General features: G+C 42.8%; 1 protein-coding gene across 1 annotated transcript in view; it reads left to right on the top strand.

Annotated features, from left to right (window-relative positions):
- PTPRQ (protein tyrosine phosphatase receptor type Q) overlaps positions 1-17,862 on the top strand; it is a 1,724,016-nt gene that overhangs the window by 1,454,242 nt on the left and 251,912 nt on the right. Inside the window, exon 55 of the mRNA XM_085652983.1 lies at positions 10,475-10,574. Within this exon, the coding sequence (XP_085509109.1) occupies positions 10,475-10,574 (100 nt within the window). The remainder of the gene's footprint in view (positions 1-10,474; positions 10,575-17,862) is intronic.

The raw sequence follows: 17,862 nt of genomic DNA, 5'->3' as shown, positions 1-17,862 counted from the left end.
CCTCGCTGGGTAAGTCCTTCAGACCTTGCTGGTCTGCACCATCTTCAATCATCAGTCCACACAAGACTTGCAGTTGCCAAGGCTTGTTGACTCCAATCCGGTTGCCAATACTGTCATCAGCTGCAGACTTTGTGGGACCTCCGGAATCCAGCTGCTGGTCATCATCGATCTCTCCTGGACCTCGTGAGTGAAGAGACAAATCACCATCGAAGACCTGAAGCGACGCGACATCAGTGGTCATCCATCCTGCTGGCCACCGGTCACTGGCAAGTGACTTTGAACTCTGTCCCCTCAATTTTTAGGTCCTCTTCAACTTCAATCCATCTTCGGATTCCAGCGGACACCTCTCCAGTCGTCCCAAGCAGCAAGTCTTCAGTGGTCCCCATTGAAAACAGCATCGCGACCCGACACCAAAAGACACCTATGCACCCGGCTTCCGTGGGTGAGGTAACTCGTGCACTCCGGTGCCCAAGTGTGTGTTGGCCCTCGAAATACTTACCCTGTAAGTGGCTTGCTTGTTGACTTTTCCGAAGTGCCCTAAAACTTTGAATTACAAACCGAGACTTGTACCATTGAAACCTATAGGAAACCCGCGACTGTGTTTAGACACTGCACGCGTCTCCCGTGGGCTGATTACTTACCTGCTAACACTGCAGAAGTGAAGCCCCAGCGATTCCCAAGGCTCTAGGCCTTTTCATTTTGCAAGTCGAGTTTGTTAAACCATTTTTTTAGTATATGGTCTGGTACGCCCCTAGGACTACAGCCATATTTGTGCTTAATTTATTGAGAAGTGTTGACATTTGAATGTGTATCTGGGTTCTAATCTCATAAAGAGATTAGTAGAGTGTATCTAAGAATAAATACATATATATTTGATATATATACCTGTGTAGTGTCCTTTTCATTTGGTAATTCAAGAGATTATAAGGTAAAACAAGCTGCTTTACATTCCTCGGAGACATAGCCTGAAGGCTGCTCTCCACAGCTACCACTAGGATAGCTTTCTTTAAAAGGTTGTCTTAAACCTATCTGCCAAGAGTCGAATTGGACTGGTGCAAGGTGGCCACTATAACTAGTGACCAGCATATGCCGGGCCAACTTCTCACATAAGCCTATTTCATTTGTGCCTCTTCTCTCCCTAGGACTGTTCAAGACACAACCCTGATATGTAAAGTTCTCCAAAACTTTGAGTGTCTTCTAAATGTGGCAAACGTATTTCTCAGCATAGTCAGAGCTTAAAGTTCATGCCTCAAACTGCAAACCAGGTTATGTCTGAGGATACAAGTGTTGTTTGTTGTCACAATTTTGGTGGTTCCTTGGGTCACCCTTCACTGGAAACCTTCTGCACAGTTTCTTCAGCGTCACTAGTGTCCATGGGAGGTGAATTACAAGGCTTGCTATAACACCAGAGATTGAGTTTGCTGTTGCCTCTTAGTTGGATAATCACATCATATCTATTGTAGCCGAGGATCCCCTCACATATTTTGTTCTTATGAAGGATGCTAGTCACTTTGGTTGAGGTGCAATCCTGGGAGAGTTTGATTCCGACCTTGTTATTACTTGAGAAGGTTTGTCTGTTAGAAGGAGTTGATAATAATTTGAAGGGCTCTTCTGGCTTTCGCTCACAGATTTGGGGTTGCTTGTTTCTGGTGTGGACAGACAGTAAGGTGGCCTGTACATATTTTAACCATTGTAGGGGGGCTCTCTATATATAGTTTTGGTGAACACCTGTGCTCCTGGACAGAGACATTGTTTCATTACTGGTGACTTATATCCTTCGAGTGTACAGACTGAGTCAGGGCTTCACCTTATCTGTGACCTTCAGGATTCATCCACTTGCCTTTCAGGTGATTTGTTGGGATGGGGGTCTTCATGACTAGATCAGGATATTGGAACCAAATTATTTTTAGAGACACTTCCAATTTAGTTTTTACTCAGCTAAGGGGTTCCCCTGAATAAAATCTGTGTAAGAATTTGGGATACCTAAAGCCATTTAATCTGCGCTGCCAAGAAACTCCTTGCGTCATTTATACAATTTGATTTCATACAGTTTTATGTTTTTTATGCTTTTAGTGCACAACAAATAATAAATATCTCAGCAAATCAGCATCATGATATTCACTCATTGGAAATCACTTTGTTAATTTTGGTTAGCAAAACTGAGACAAACATGACAAGTGGCAAGCTAACACAAGAAATGTAAAGATAGCATTGTACACATATCGCTTCTAATTGGAACAATTGAGATTAAGGAAGTATTAATAAGACAAAAGTTCAAACCAAGCATTTATGTTAGAAAAGAAAACATGCATTATCACCTCATCCATGTTTCGTACCCCTGTCCTTTTGGTTTGAGGTAGTGTGCCTTGGAACATGTACCTTCTTCATCTACGGCTAAGACCATGGTCTATAAAAGACCTCTGGCAAAGAGCCCCCCTGAGGGGCCCGTTGGGCATTGCAGTGCAAGCCCAACGATGAGCTGCCCTATGGTGAAGCATTACACCTCTTGGGGTGTGTCAGGGCCCTTGTTCCTTATAGGAGCCACTCCCCTCTCTTCTTTTCTCTCATTACTAGGAACGGCACACCTCTTTATTTATAGCTCATACGTTGGGGCGTGTATGCTGGACCTTTATTGGGTCCCCTCTTTTTTGATGTATTACAACTTCTTCTATGAGACACTTTTTTAGGTCTACCAAAGTGCAGGCTAATGAAGTGTAAGGAGTCCCACTACTATGGGAATGCAGTCACTTTATACCAAGGAATGGCTTCCTCCCGAGCCAATGGCCAAGGTCTATTGCCCTTTTTTCCACAAGGTTCCTTTGCAAATGTTGTTTTAGCTACTGTTTGCCCTTGACTTGTTTCTGTGGTGTAAAATATATACATGTTTTGCAGTAATTTGGGGTCTGTCTCTTATTACGCTCTCGTGTGGATTGCATGAAAAGGTCAGATAGTCTTGCTGTGTCTTCAAAACATGATGAGGAAGTTGAAACAGAATGTAAAGTTCCAATCACTTACCAAACATCTTCATTACTGTCGGTACAGGACTTCCTCGTTCTTCCTTCCTTTCGCCTTCTCATGTGAAGTAATTGAGTACTACAAGAAGTCGCTTGAGTGGAGAAGAGTAGATGATTGGAACAGAAAGTTTAAAAGAGAAAAACAACTGGTACCCTTTCTATGGGCAGTGAGTCGTTTTTCAGTTAACAAGTGCCTTTCTCGAGGCAGTGTGCCTCAGAACATAGGGTCCGGGATGAGGAAGGCCTGGACTCAGAGTAATGCAGAGTTCTGGTAAGTAATTAGTCCATGCATTGGTAGGTAAACTTTCAAAACTATCCATTTAAATACAAAAAAATGACTTTTAATTTTCTTTATATTTTTTTTGTATTTTGGTGCCTATTTTCTGACATAGAAATGACAACGAAACATGCTAAAATGGCATTGTGCCACGCGGTTTTCTAGTACATCTGGGCATTTAAGCATAGAATACAAACATCTGGTAACAGCGCTTAGAGAGAGGCAAACTCTCCGTTTACCTAAGCAGTGAAAGAGGCTGTAATAAACGGATGCTCTGTATATTCAATGGGTCTCCCCTAAAGGACCATATAATTGTCAAGTGTGTTCCCACAGTGTTTTCCCACAATGGTTGTTACAGCTTTCATAGCGTGTTTTGTTTTTCTCCCTGGTCTGGAAAGACAGAGAGACTAATGAGAAAAACAGACAATTTACTTTGCACCTTACAGTCAACACATTTTCCTTTAGATATATGCGTACCCTTAAGAAATTATACACCGAGTACCAATAGGTGTCCATCGTTGTTTTTTTTCCGCGCGACACTTTTTACTTTAATTACTTTGTTGGAAGTGTAGTCATCTGAGAGCTCAGTGTGTGAAAGGGACATTATTTACTTCGCTTGCGTCTTGCTGTGAGGAAGCATCATTCAGGCTGCCCTTCATTAGCACGTCAGGCTGAAAAAAACAAAGGACTGGCAGATTGTGGGAATTATATGCTGCGGCGGATTTCTGGGCCATATGAAACCCGATTGGCCTCTGCAGCAATGATTACCGATCGATAGTATGAGATGCACAAGTGTGCTAAATTGGAAGTATTTCGGATTCCGCTCCTGTATACATCTCAATGATCAAAATGGTCTCTTTTGCCCGTTGAATTATTAGGTTAGATGGTGAAGGGGCAATTGTTCAATTTACTGTTCCTTTTCCAGCTTTTTGCAGTTTCCCATAATCGTTGGTAGCTTTAAAATATTCTCCCCGCCCCCCTCCCAGCATCACCTGTGCTCGATCCATGGCAGCCTCTTCGCACGAAGAACGCCATGCCTGCTCACTGACCAAAACATAAATCAAAACAAAAACAATAACCCGTGGCATGAAATCGCAAAAGACGGAAGCAAGGGAAAGGAGAAGTGTTTAGAGAAATTCTCATGTAATTTGTTTGCATCATTAAGAGAGAAGTAGCGCGTCCACATCTTCGAATGTAGCACTGAGAAGCAATGGTCGTTTGCATGGTTTAATTAAAAGAAAGTACATATTCATGTACGCAGTTTGTATGGTGCTGACACACCACCTTGGTCACTATAAAGCAGTGAAAAAGAGGGACAACACTATTAAGGGTGTTAGGGTCCAGCCAGATGTAAGGGGAGGTCCCAATCTCACAGTCTTCAGTTTCTACCCTAGGTAAAGATGGCGCTCGTTAAATACTAATCTCTACTAAAAGATCAGTTTTGAGAATGTCTGGAGTCTGAGGTATTTGAGTGTGGCTTGGAGCTTAGGGTGTTTGAGGGTTGCAGGCCCTGGCCCCTAAGAATCTTCCACCATGTTTTAGTCTAAGGAGGGGGGGGAGAGTTTTGGATCAGAAAAGAGGTTCCGTAATGCATGTTCATGGATTGTAGGTGAATATTGGACAGTCTTTGGAGGTAGCAGTCCCTTGGTCTTCATATGCTTTCTGCATGATACATAATGTTTTACATTAAATCTGCATTCGCCGAGGAACCAATGCAATGCGTTCAATGCTGGTTTGACATGGTCATGTTTTTAAAAGTTTAAGCACATTCTAGCTGCCTTGTTTTTTTCTTTGTGTCGATATGTATAGAATATATTGCAGTAGTCCAAGACTTGTTTTATCTCTACTCTATGATTGGTTGTAGGTGAGGAAGACATTGTCAAAGCATGGGCATTGATTTTAGTGAGGAATTTGTCTTCAGATTCACCTTTGTAAAAAGGCAGCAAAGGCTCGGGGCTATTTGGGGCTGAGCTGCACATGACCTGGAAGAGTAGGTCGGGTAGAGATCCCTGTCCAGACCCTTACATTGAAGATCAGCCTTAAGAGCCACATGTATCATTATTTCAAATAGCAATTACCTAATTACGATTCTCTGCTAATCACAATTTGGTAATTGCTATTTGAATGAATGGAAATCCATGAGTTTCATTTAGCGTTTCTCAATGGTTCGCAAATCGATTAATATGAATGAGGCAGGTCGCAATTTGCATTAAGAATTGCTAAGACCACAGGTATGTTGGCCTGCAGGGGTCAGCAGACTACCATGTCTGTGATTGCTATTAAAGAAATATATATTTTTTTTAAATGCAGCCCGTTTTCCTTAAAAGAATACATGTTGCATTTAAAAAAGAAAAATTAAAATGTTTCTTTTCATTTTCCAAGAGTGGGAATTGAACATTCCCAAAGGGGAAGGGGTCCCTTTGCGACCCCTTCCCGTTTGTGAATGGGTTAGCCCCTACTTGAAGTAGGTGGTAAAATGTGAATGTTTTGCAACCGCATTTCGGTCGCAAAACATTTCTACATACGTCTGCGATTCAGTATTAGGAAGGGACGCCCTAAGCACACCCCTTTCTCATACCAAATCGATATGTATTCACAATTCTAAGTTGTCATTCGGTAACATGTTACCAAATCGCAAATAGGAATTCATACATACCAAAATGCATTTTGTCGGTCGCAAATGGCCCGATTCTGCAATTCAGGCTGTTTGCCACCAGTAAGATGCATGATACATGTTGCCCTAACTGTTTCAAATCAGACCAACCACATGAAAATTGCTATGCTGCTCAAACAATGCTTGCCTATCAATATTATGAGATGCACAAATACGCCAAATTGAAAGTATTTCGAAACAGCTGCAAGATATATTTTAGTGATCAAAAATGTGTCTTCCCACTCTATATCCCGATGACATTTTGTTGTACATCACCAACCCCGCCACAACCATACCGGCCCTGTTCGACACGATAACTGTCTACAGATGCCACTTGGGCTACAAAATTAATTGGAATAAGTCCACGCTTTACTGCCCGACTAACGCGCTAATAGACTGGCCCCTGCCTGAAGTACTGCGAGTAGTGCAAGGGGGTTTCAAATACCTGGGAATTTTCATAACTCCACATCCAGGGGTATGTAAGAAGGAAAACCTGGGGACAGTCCTGAATAACTTTAATTCAGACGTGGAGAGATGGAGGGCCCTCCCCCTCACCGTGCTCGGACGGACGGCTATTTAAAAAATGATTACCATGCCCCAAGTGCTATACACCCTTCAAAACTCGTACCATCCACTACCCAAAGTCACCTTTACAGAAATAGCTAGTAAAATTAGAACACTAATGTGGCTGGGGGTGAGGGGGGACACCCTAGAAGAGCTCCGAGCATGGTGGGAGAAGGAGGTGGGGTCCATGGAAGACATAGACTGGGAAGCGGCTTTAATGCACCCCAGAGAAGTTGCCATAAAGGCGAGGCTCCATCTCATTCAAGTTAAGATACTACACCGAATATATTATGACAGGGACATGCTGCATAAAATGGGAAGGGCAGAATCACCACTCTGTCTGACTTGCACCACGGCTAAAAGCACCACGGCATGTCCCGAGCTTCAGACATACTGGGCGCAGGTAATCGAGTTACTAACAATGGTTCTGGGGGTAACGTTGGAGATGGAGCCACGATTTGTGATATTGGGGAATCCGAGCAAGGTAGATGTCACCATAACACAGTTAATTTTCACATCCCTGGGGCTGTTAGTCGCCAAGAGAGATATACCCAGGAGATGGGGTGGCCGACAAGCCTACCATACAGGAGTGGACGAGGGGAATGGACATATATATGACGGCTAAGCGAACCACGTACTGTAGCCGGGGGTGTCCCACAAAATTTCACAAGATCTGGGACCTGTGGAGAACACACTTTGGGCTGGACATGGGAGATGACACACAACAGTCCATAACACACACAACACAGGGGACTCCTGCAAGGGGGCCCGAGAGAGTACCGTCCTAGAGAACATCCTTGGCGACTATCCATTTCTGTTTCCTGGTCCCAAACGAACCTGCATAACCGCCACACAATGGCACTGGTGGCGAATATAAGTCTACATAAATCATGAGGGAGTGGTAGCTTTGTTGATGGCGACCATGTTTCTAACTGTATGCGATCGATTATTGCAGATGCACTATGTAAGAACTGTACTGTGCTAATTGTTAAATCGGAAAATAAAAATACATTAAAAAGAAGAAGTGTCTTCCCGTACTGACATTATTGGGGGTAAGGGGCAATTGGTCTTCTAATAGTACTTTTTCCCAGATTTTTTGTAGGTTGCCGAAAATCTAATGTTATTCTTAATAGATGAATACACGTTTGCCTTAAAATATTCTCTACTTCTATTCTTTAGTTATTAAATGTCCTAAAAGGGGCGCTAAGCTCTCAAACCAAGCTCTTATTTCACATTAATACATCCTGCATAGGCCTTAGAAGTAAAATGAGAATTGTTTGCTCTTAGATTCCAGTTTAAAGAAACTAAAGATCAACATGAAAATCGTGGCCTCAACGCAGATTACTCATTTAAATGTGCTTACATTTTTCCCACTACATATGGCCCACACAGAAATTAGCTGGCATGTAGAGGGGCATAATAATGAGCCTGATCACCTTGAGATCCGCTGTCATCAGTAGCAGAAACATTACCTTGGGCGGAGAGCCCCTCTGGAGCACTTGATACACTTCTCCTCACACTATCACCCACTTTCTGTACTCCCTTTTTAGGTTTCATCTACAGACAGCCTTTAGCTATCAGCTAGCGAAAGACTACCTGTGGACCATACCAGAAATCCACAGTGAGATTGAAACCCACCCACTCCTTACCATTAGTTTCTTTATTATCACTCTCATTTGCTTCCTTCTTACATGTGTGCCCTTTTCTTTGTGTTTGTTTCTTACCTGGAGCATAGCCTTTTTACCATCTTTTTGAATGGCCAGCTTATGTCCCTCCACTTTTCACATTTAAGGAACTACTGTTTTCATTTTCATTAAGCACTCCACTCCACAAGTGGGCATGTGTTTCCTTGCTTCCTTTATTGTGCGCTTTTGTTTTCCTGTCACCCACAACTATCCCGCTCCTCCACTGCTTCAATACTCTCACAGTCTATGAAATAAAATGTTTTAATTTAAATAAAAAATAAATAAGCAATGTCGACTATTGCAAAAGCATAGTGGCCTTCACACCCCTGCAATCACTCTACCTCTCTGTATCATCAACCATACTCTTCTTTGTTCAGTGACATTTTGGTGCTATGCAAAACATTTCAGTTAGAATTCCACTGGAATAGAAATCAGCTTTTAAATATCAATAGTGGTAGATGTGAGTTTGGGAGTGATACACTTCCTAAACATATGGCATGTGGCATGTGGATGGAGCATTACAGCAAGCAAGAGTGTATCCCTCCACTGAAGCTCTAAATAAAAGGAGAATGGCTTAGGACAATATAACCAGCTGCAGAGAGGTGATCTCCTGAAGGTGGAGTTCTGGAGGCAAAGGGTCTAGCATGTATGCAGAGGTTCTCTGCAATAGCACCAGAATTGGTGGTAGAAGAGAAGCCCCCCATGCACATCACAGGACCAAGACGACATGTGGGTGGACTGCTTGGCACCTACAGTGAGAGTGAGGAAGACAAGTTCCAAATTCATTTATAGTTAGGGTGTGGAGTCCTGTGAGAAGTTGAAGACTCCTGATGAACCAGGGCTCGAGGAAGCTGCTGCACCTTGACCTGACTGGTAGACAGAGAGTAGGTATAGTGAGAAAGCGCCTTCTAGGAGATATGACATCTGTTAACTGACCTTCTGATAGCCCTGAGAGCGAGCACTCAGTGCGATACAGGGCAGAATACAGCAGAGATGACTTGCAAGACACATACAATAAAACAAGCAAGACTTTTTTCTCCGTGAAGGAATGACACTGCTGCTGATGAAGAGGCTGATAGTATGGCAGTGAGAGACTCGGCCAAAGCCCAGAAAAAGACATGATGGGAATAATTAGAGAACACAGAGAAATCCACATTTGCTGTTAATTCATGCTTGAGGGAAATGGGTTCTAGGTAGTGAAATCATTGAATGCTCGTGTGTTGTCTGAAAAATAGGTCTGGAGGGATAAAGGCGCAAGTGAGGGAGCATAAAAAGTTTAGAGACCAGTGGAAAGTACATTTGAGACATTAGAAAATGGTGCAATATTTCTACGCTTTCCCCTGTATACTCTCGAACACCTGTGTTAGAGGCAAAGACCCTTTTCTTTTGTGAGCACCCACACCCCACTACTCACAGAGGGTGGTGGCTGGGATACGGCAAGGAATTTGCACAGACTCCAACCTGCATCTTCAAAGACAGCATGTGTGTCTGAGGATGGTGTCATTAAGTTGTTTGTTTTAGCATCTGAACCTTAGGGAACCACCTTGCGTGTGACTGCCGCTTTGAGGGGAGTGTTTTTGGTGGATGGAAAAAGAGTTCTTCGTAACGCAGATTTTGAAAAGATATCAGCTATGGGACAACAGCTCCAAGCAATCCACAAGGAGCTTCTGGATCTGGGTATTACAGTGGCAGTGCGGAATCCAGCCAATGGAAGGTGTGACATACAAATAAAGTCCACGTGATCTCATGTAGAGGTGGACCGATCATTTTAGGGGGAATGGAGAGTAACAGCTGATTCTTGTGCCGCTCTACTGACCTTCTTGCCATCTGGAAGATGAGACTTTGGTCGCAACTCTATTTCTTCCCTAGCAGTCAGGCTAGAGAATATGTTGGTGACCTTTATTTTAACGTTGTAGATGTTGGTGTTTTTCCCTCCTCTTCTCACAGCTCGACAATGCTTTTTGTGAAGTTTAATAGGGGAGTCACTGCTTTAGTTTTGACCTATCTTTATGTATAATTCGAATAAACCGATGTAAACCATAAACTGTAATGCTGTAAGACGTTAGCAGAAAGAATTACAGTTTGATGGTAAAGTTCTCCCAAGATTTGGAAGATAGGAAGGAGAATTAACTATTTAGAGGCAAGAAAAAAATCCTTTTAAATGACACGTATTAAAGTGATACTGTTGCACACATGTATTTTTTCTTCGCCTTTAGAAATTTAGATAACTATTAAAATGTACCAAACGCCCTAAAGCTCTGTGTTTTGTTTCCATTTGCAGCAGATGGACTGTCAGAACGAGCGGTAGAGATAATCCTGTCTGTTACTCTTTGCGTACTTTCCATAATTCTCCTTGTGGCTGCCATCTACGCTTTTGCAAGGTATGGTGGAACGTGCTTTGTGTGCTATTGGAAAAGTACAGTTATTCTCATAGTTGGTTCCATTAGCCAAACATATTTGTTTTTTGTGTAGACTCGCTTTCGTCACGCATTTTGGCATGCTACCCTTTTCTGCGATGGTGCAAACATGTTCTTTAACTCCAACAACTTTAACCTTTGTGAAAAAAAACCCTCCAGACTCGCCACACATTTGTCTGTAAAGAAATTGCCCTATCCGGTGCTGACAGTTCTGCACAAGATGTTCACATTTCATGCTAACATGTGTTTCTAGTTATAACACATATAACTTGCATTATTTGGTGCGGATTTTATGTGCAGGATGGATTGAAAAGTCATTTACTACTGTGCCTGCCAGCTGCCCACATATACTTGAATGGAGACTTAAGCCACCAAAGCGTTCAGTCCTCACTAGTTTCCGTTTTTAATGAACACACGTGTATGCAAGAGGCCATGGTGCACTCAGAATTCACATTGTTTTCAGAATCCGTCACAAAAAGCAGGACTTTATAAAGGTAGTAATTCCGACACAAGTGTAACAAGTTATATACAGGTCGCATAGCTGAGATACGGATATACTATACATTTAATCGTAGACTTCCATATTTACATTGCTCATATTTACAATTCAAGGTACAGTGAAATCAAGTAATTTTCTCTGTTACTGGTCTAGTGGCAGAACTTGAATTAGAACTCTGGACTATAGGTGTTAGCATAAGAAACCTAGCCATTAGAGCCCTAATCCTATATATACAAGCATTGGCAAAGCAAATAGGTCTTGCTAATGCAAGTGATATTGGCTTGCCAATGTGTTTTAGCCATGTTGCAAACCAGAGTGGCTGTTGTGCAGCATGGCTAAAAGTTAGTGGCGCAGAGGAGCATGGCATGGAGTGGAGAGGAATGGAGTGGCATAGAGTGGATAAGTCTGGAGTGGCGTGGAGTAAAATAGAGTGTTGTGGAGTGTCGTGAAGTGGCATAGAGTGGAGTGTCATAGAGAGGAGTGTCGTATAATGGAGTGGCATAGAGTGGAGTAGCGTAGAGTCACATAGAGTGTCATAGAGTGGCGCAGGGTGGAGTGGCATAGAGTGTCATGAAGTGTCGTGGAGGCAGTAGAGTGGAGGTGCGTAGAGTGGAGTAGAGTGTCGTACAGTGGAGTGGCACAGAGTGGAGTGGAGTGTTTTGGAGTGAAGTAGAGTGTCATTGAGTGGAGTGGCATAGAGTGGGGTGAAGTGGGATGGCAAAGAGTGGAGTAAAGTGGCATGCAGTGGCATAGAGGGAGTACCATAGAGTGCGGTGGTATAGAGTGGAGTACGGTGTCATAGAATGGAGTGGCATAGAGTGGAGTAGAGTGGAGAACAGTGGAATAGATTGGAGTGGGGTACAGTGGAGTGGCATAGAGTGGCATGGAGGTAGTGGAGTACAGTGAAAGAGCATGGAGTGGAGTGGCATACAGTGGGGTAGAGTGTCGTAAAGTGGAGTGGCATAGAGTAGAGTGGAGTGGAGTGGAGTGGAGTGGATTAGAGTGGAGTAGACTGCCATAGACTGGAGTGGCATAGAGTGGAGTAAATTGTCATAGAATGAAGTAGCATAGAGCATCATGGAGTGTTGTGGAGGGAGTAGATTGTCGTAGAGTGGAGGGGTAGAGTGGAGTAGAGTGTGATGGAGTGCAGTAGAGTGTTTTGGAGTGGAGAAGAGTGCAGTAGAGTGGAAAGAAGTGGCATGGAGTGGCGCAGGGAGAGTTGTGTAGAGTGGAGTGGCATAGAGTGTCGTAGAGTATAGTGGAGTAGAGTGGCATAGAGTGGTGTAGTGGAGTAGAGTGAAGTAGTGTGCCATAGATTTGTGTGGAGTGGCATAGAGGGAGTTGGGAGTTGGGTGCAGCGTTGTAGAGTGTAGCAGAGTGCCATGGACTGTAGAGTGTTGTAAAGTGGCATAGAGTGGAGTAGAGGGGAGTAGTATAGAGTAGAGTAGAATAGAGTGGGGAAGAATGTTTTGGGTGGAGGGGTGTTAGAAATTTAGGGTTCCAGTTGGGAGAGTATACATCCTGTCCAAGCAGGAACCACAGTCCTAGTCAGTGAAAGTCAGATACACAATCTAAATTAACCTCTTAAGAGGCAATGTGTAAAGCATTTGTGCACACTTTAATTACAGTAGCAGAGTGAAAACAACACAAAATGACTCCACACAAGTTTAGAAAAACAAGCATACTTATCTAAGTAAAACAAGACCAAAGCAACAAAAATCCAAAAAGTAGAAGTCGAGATACAAATTTTAAAACATTACATCCAAAAATAGTACTTAGAAGTCAGTAACGCTCAAAGGTTACTTGAGGTCGCGCTAGACCGGGGTACATCTAAAGTTCAGGTCAACCATGATGGAGGGCAGGCCGGCTGCATGACCCATGAATGGCCCGCTTAAAAAGTACCTTTGGATGCAGCTAGCTCTGACGTCAAAGAATTGACGTGCTGGTTCCGTCACACAGTCAGGTGGAAGCGTCAAAGTTGAGACTTGCAGTCAGTGTCTAAGGATTGGCGCTGTGTTGAAGTCGAGCCTCGCAGTCGGTGTAGGAGGATCGATGCTGCATGTTCGAACCTCACAGTATTTGGATCGGTGCTGCGCTATCGGTGAACCTCGCAGTTGGGACCCGCTTCGTCGTGGAATCGGCACTGGTCAGCGTCAGAGGGCATGCCGTTGGTTCCGATCGGCTCAAATGCATCACTGCGCCAATTTTTGTACAAACAGCTGCACAACCCATATCTGAAGCCCAGGACTGGAGGGGGCACCTCCGGCAAGTGTAGGACTCAAAGATAGAACAGTCCAGCAGGACTAGCAGAATTGCAAGAAGTCTTTTATGACCCTAAGACTTCAGAAAACAGGAGGCAAGCCTGCCAGCCCTTGGAGAAACTTGGGTTCAAGGATGTAGAGAGCAGGTCCAGTCCCTCTCACTCCCAGGCAAGAAGCAGCTTGCCAACACATCAAAGTGGGTAGCAAAGTGGCAGTCCCTTCTACATCACAGCAATCAGCAGGCAGTAAGCCAACACAGCAATGCAGGTAGCAAAGTGGCAGTCCCTCCTACAGCGCAGCAGCTCTTCTTCCAGTCAGAATGACCTTGGTTCCATAAAAGTTCTGATTTGGAGTGTCAGGGGTCCAGTACTTATACCCAAATGTTCCTTTGGAGTGGGGGAGACGTCAATGAGACCTTTGAAGATCACAAGGTCCCTGCCTTTCCTATCTTGGCTCCAGACTCCTTACAGGGGGGATTACAGCTCTTTGTTTGGGGTTAGGTACAGCCCTTTTCAGGTGCAAGTGTCAGCTCCACCCTCCCAATGTACCTCAGGAAGGCCCATCAGGATGCAAATGTCACACCCCTTCTCATTTTGTGTGACTGTCTAGAGGAAATGCTCAGAGCCCATACGTCACCCAAGCCAGATGTATATTCTGAGACAGGCAGAGACACACAAAGGTTAAAGTACGAAAATGCCAACTTTGTAAACGTGGCATTTTCAGACTTACAATTTAATATCCGCCTTCACCATAAGTTGTGGTTTTAAATTGTGGGTCCAGAGACACCAAACTCACAACCTCTATCTTTTCCCAACTGGAAATTACATTTAAAAGATGTTTTGAAGCAACTCCAATCTTAACCTATGGTAGAGATAGGCCTTTCAGTAGTGAAAAATGAATTTAGCAGTTTTTCACTACTAGGGCATGTACAACTCAAAAGTACATGGCCTCCTTTTAAATACACTGCACCCTGCCCAAAGGGATTCCTAAGGCCACTCATAGGGGTGCCTTATATGTAATAAAAGGGAAGATTTGGGCCTGGCAAGTAGGTTCACTTGCCTCGTCGAAATGGCAGTTTAAAACTGCACACACAGGCTCTGCAGTGGCAGGCCTGGGCCATGTTCCAGCCACTGGAATTATGCAATTGTGTGGCCGCAGTTATTTTTGCATTATTATACATTTGTTGCATTTGCCACTTAATCCATTATCTGCCACATAATTTGTAGATTTTAATTAAAAAAATCATTGTTCCTAGCTCAAATGGTTCAAAAGTTAATAAAAATCGAGCAACACATGTTGCAGCGCAGTGGAAGGCCCTTTTGAAAGTAGGACTGATCTGCTTTCTGTTACTTAAAGCTATAATTGGGTGTTAAACTGGTACTAATGAGGGGCAACCAATGCCCATACAGGGTTCAAAGCTTAAAAATGCTAAAATAATGAAATAATATTTTTACAGTATGTGCTGCATTTTGCTGCATAATTTGGCTTTTTTTGCCACATAATTTACTCAACCCTGCTGCATAATTTACCCCTCTCCTGCCACATAACCCTAGTGGCCCTGGTCATGTTTAAAGGGCTACTGAGTGGGTGGCACAGTCATTGCTGCAGACCAACCTGTAGCATTTAATTTAAAGGCCCTTGGCACATATAGTGCTCCTTACTAGGAACTTATAATTACATTAAATATGCCAATTGTGGATATGCCAATGTTACCAAGTTTTGAGTACAGAGCATATGCACTTTAGCATTGGTTAGCAGTGCTAAAATGCCCAGAATCCTAAAGCCAAAAAAATGGAGTCAGCAAAACAGGAGGTCAAAAGGCAAAAAGTCAGGGAAAACCACGTCAAGGAGGCCAGGTCAAACATGGGGCATAGAATGTTGTAGAGTGGAGTGGCGTGGAGTAGAGTGGACTGGCATAGAGTGGATTAGAGTGTCATAGAGTAGAGTTATTGTCATAGAATGTTGTGTCTTGGAGGAGCGTAGAGTAGAGAGGCATGTCCTAGAGCAGAGGGGCAAGTCGTACAGTGGTACAGAGTTGATGGGGCATAGTGCGGTGTGGAATAGAGTGGAGTTGCATATCTTAGAGGGGCATGTTGTAGAGTAGAGTGGCATGTTGGACAGTGGCATGCTGTAGAGTGTCTTAGAGTGAAGGGGTATAGAGTTGAGTGACATGTCGTAGAGTGGAATGTCATGCCATAGAGTGGAGTGGCATGTCCTACAGTGGCGTAGAGTGAATAACATGTAGTGGAGTGGTGTAGGGTAGAGTGGTGTAGAGTGGAGTGGTGTGTTGTGGAGTGTTGTAAAGTGAAGGGGCATAGAGTGGAGTAGATTGTTGTAGAGTGGAGTGGTGTAGTGTGGAGTATGGCACGGTCTGTTAGCACACTACTATTACAGACACCATATTTTCAATTCAATTGAAATGATAATTACATTTGCACAGACATACAGTTCTACTGATAAAGATATACAGCACACAAACCATAATGTGTGGAAATTTGATCACCTAGTGTATTGATTTGTTTTGATCATATTAAAATATTTGTTTCTACCACACTTCAGAATTACAAAAAAAGTGCTTCATTTGTGCTTTCCTAATTCTTATATATTCTGAAATATCCGCACAGTTAATTTACAGACATTTAAATTTTGTTGGGTGCTAGAAAAAATCCTTTCCTTTCACAGCAAGGTTGTCTCTAAATCATCTCACTTTGAAGTCAGAGAAAGTAAACTAAACACCAAGATTCCTCAAAAAGATAGAGCCTGACATTTGACCTCTGTCTTTGAATGCGGAGCAAAATGACAACATTAGTACAAGATTTAAAGGTCTGTTTACAGAAAGTGAGCACTCTGGTGGAATGGTGTTCAAATTTAGTTGCTAAAGGCATACATTTACCAATGTTGTGTGCTACCCTCACTATCATTAATAGTCAAAATGCATACATAGAGATACAAATCCAGTAGTGACTCCTGGAGAAAGTGCTGTGGGGAGGTACAGCGGGGCGGGGGAGGGGCAGGGTGAGGGGTAGTAAACTCCGGCTCACAGCCGACCGGAGTAATGTAAATAAATAAATAAATAAAACGAATTTCATTGTGCGCGCTGCATCGTCATTTGGAGTTTCAGTGTGAGCAATGAAATTTGTTTTGTTTATTTATTTATTTACATTACTCCGGTCGGCCGTGAGTCGGAGTTTACTACGCCCCACCGCCCTGCAGCACTCACCCCAGGAGATGCTACTGTACAAATCTACAAACTAGTTAGGGGTGTGCAAAATCTGTGAAATTCGCTTTTGCTTTAAAGCAAAACTGGCATTTGGCACCGTATTTTAGCATTTAATGCATCATCGTGTCCACTTTGGATGTGAGGATGCATTTCATGCGCACTAAGAAATAGTGCATACGAAATAAGAAAAGCGCTTTGTCATTTGCTTTGTTCCCATGTGTTTGTGGTACGTTTTTACCACGAATGATGCATTTGTAAATTTATACAAATTACAGCATTCAATCATGTGATGTGGGGTAAAAGTGTAATTTCATTCTAATACAAATTTAACCTGGGACTATAACTAGTAAAAGCATTATCCTTCATATCTTATAGGACAGTTTTATGAAGAATTGTAATTCTACACACCTCTTCCCTCCGATTTAGCCACTTGAGGTGTTTGAATAATGGTGTATACGGGAAGGAGCTAGAGCTAGACAAAGAAAAGGATGAGCACAGAAAGAAGGGTCTTTAATAATCAATACATTTTTCTTTTTCGCAAAAGGGTTAAAATTAGGTAAACATCTTGGAAATGTCACCAGCTTGGGAACAGTGAATACTTACTGAAAGAGATGCATGGCAGGGTTCTACAACAATTCCACAGGAAAATTCCAATACCAGTTTTATTTTGAAACACTTTTCCTTTTCCTACATCTGGTCCTCATTTGATCATTAACAGAGAACAGAATGGCAGGAGATTTTCTTGTTAATGACAATTCAACACAAACAATGAGTATAAACTGTTGACATCATAAATCTATAACCTGTACTTAGAAATAAAATTAAAATAATACCGTAGTCATAATTTGAGCAAGACATCCGCAAATACAAACAGAGTAGACTTTGAAACACTGTTACATTACAGCAATTCCTTCACCTAAACATTGTAATGCAATAGACTAAAACCTGACTAGATTAGTACATTCGTAGGAAGACCAAATGTCACAGATCATGTGCGAGTCATTCTTTCGTGTTGCATCTTGGGCTGTTAGTAGAGACAAGATAATACAAGAACAATGGCTCAACAAAGTACAGCAGTTCATAAATACATGTTGTAGGGTCTCTGTCTCAGAGCCAGAAAGTTGACGCTGTGCCGTATTCTAGCCCTGTTTGTATCTGCTCACGCCTCCACATTATGGCAAAAAAGGAATAACCCCAAATCTAAAAATCCTAAAGGTGCAAGTTACTTTGAGAATCAGATCCAATGAGAACTGTGACTGTATAGCTGCAAAA

This window comes from Triturus cristatus, chromosome 4_1 (genome assembly GCF_964204655.1).
Source record: "Triturus cristatus chromosome 4_1, aTriCri1.1, whole genome shotgun sequence".
NCBI classification, from domain to species: Eukaryota; Metazoa; Chordata; class Amphibia; order Caudata; family Salamandridae; genus Triturus; species Triturus cristatus.
Note: the sequence above shows the minus strand (reverse complement) of the source record. Positions and strands in the feature narration are given on the sequence as shown.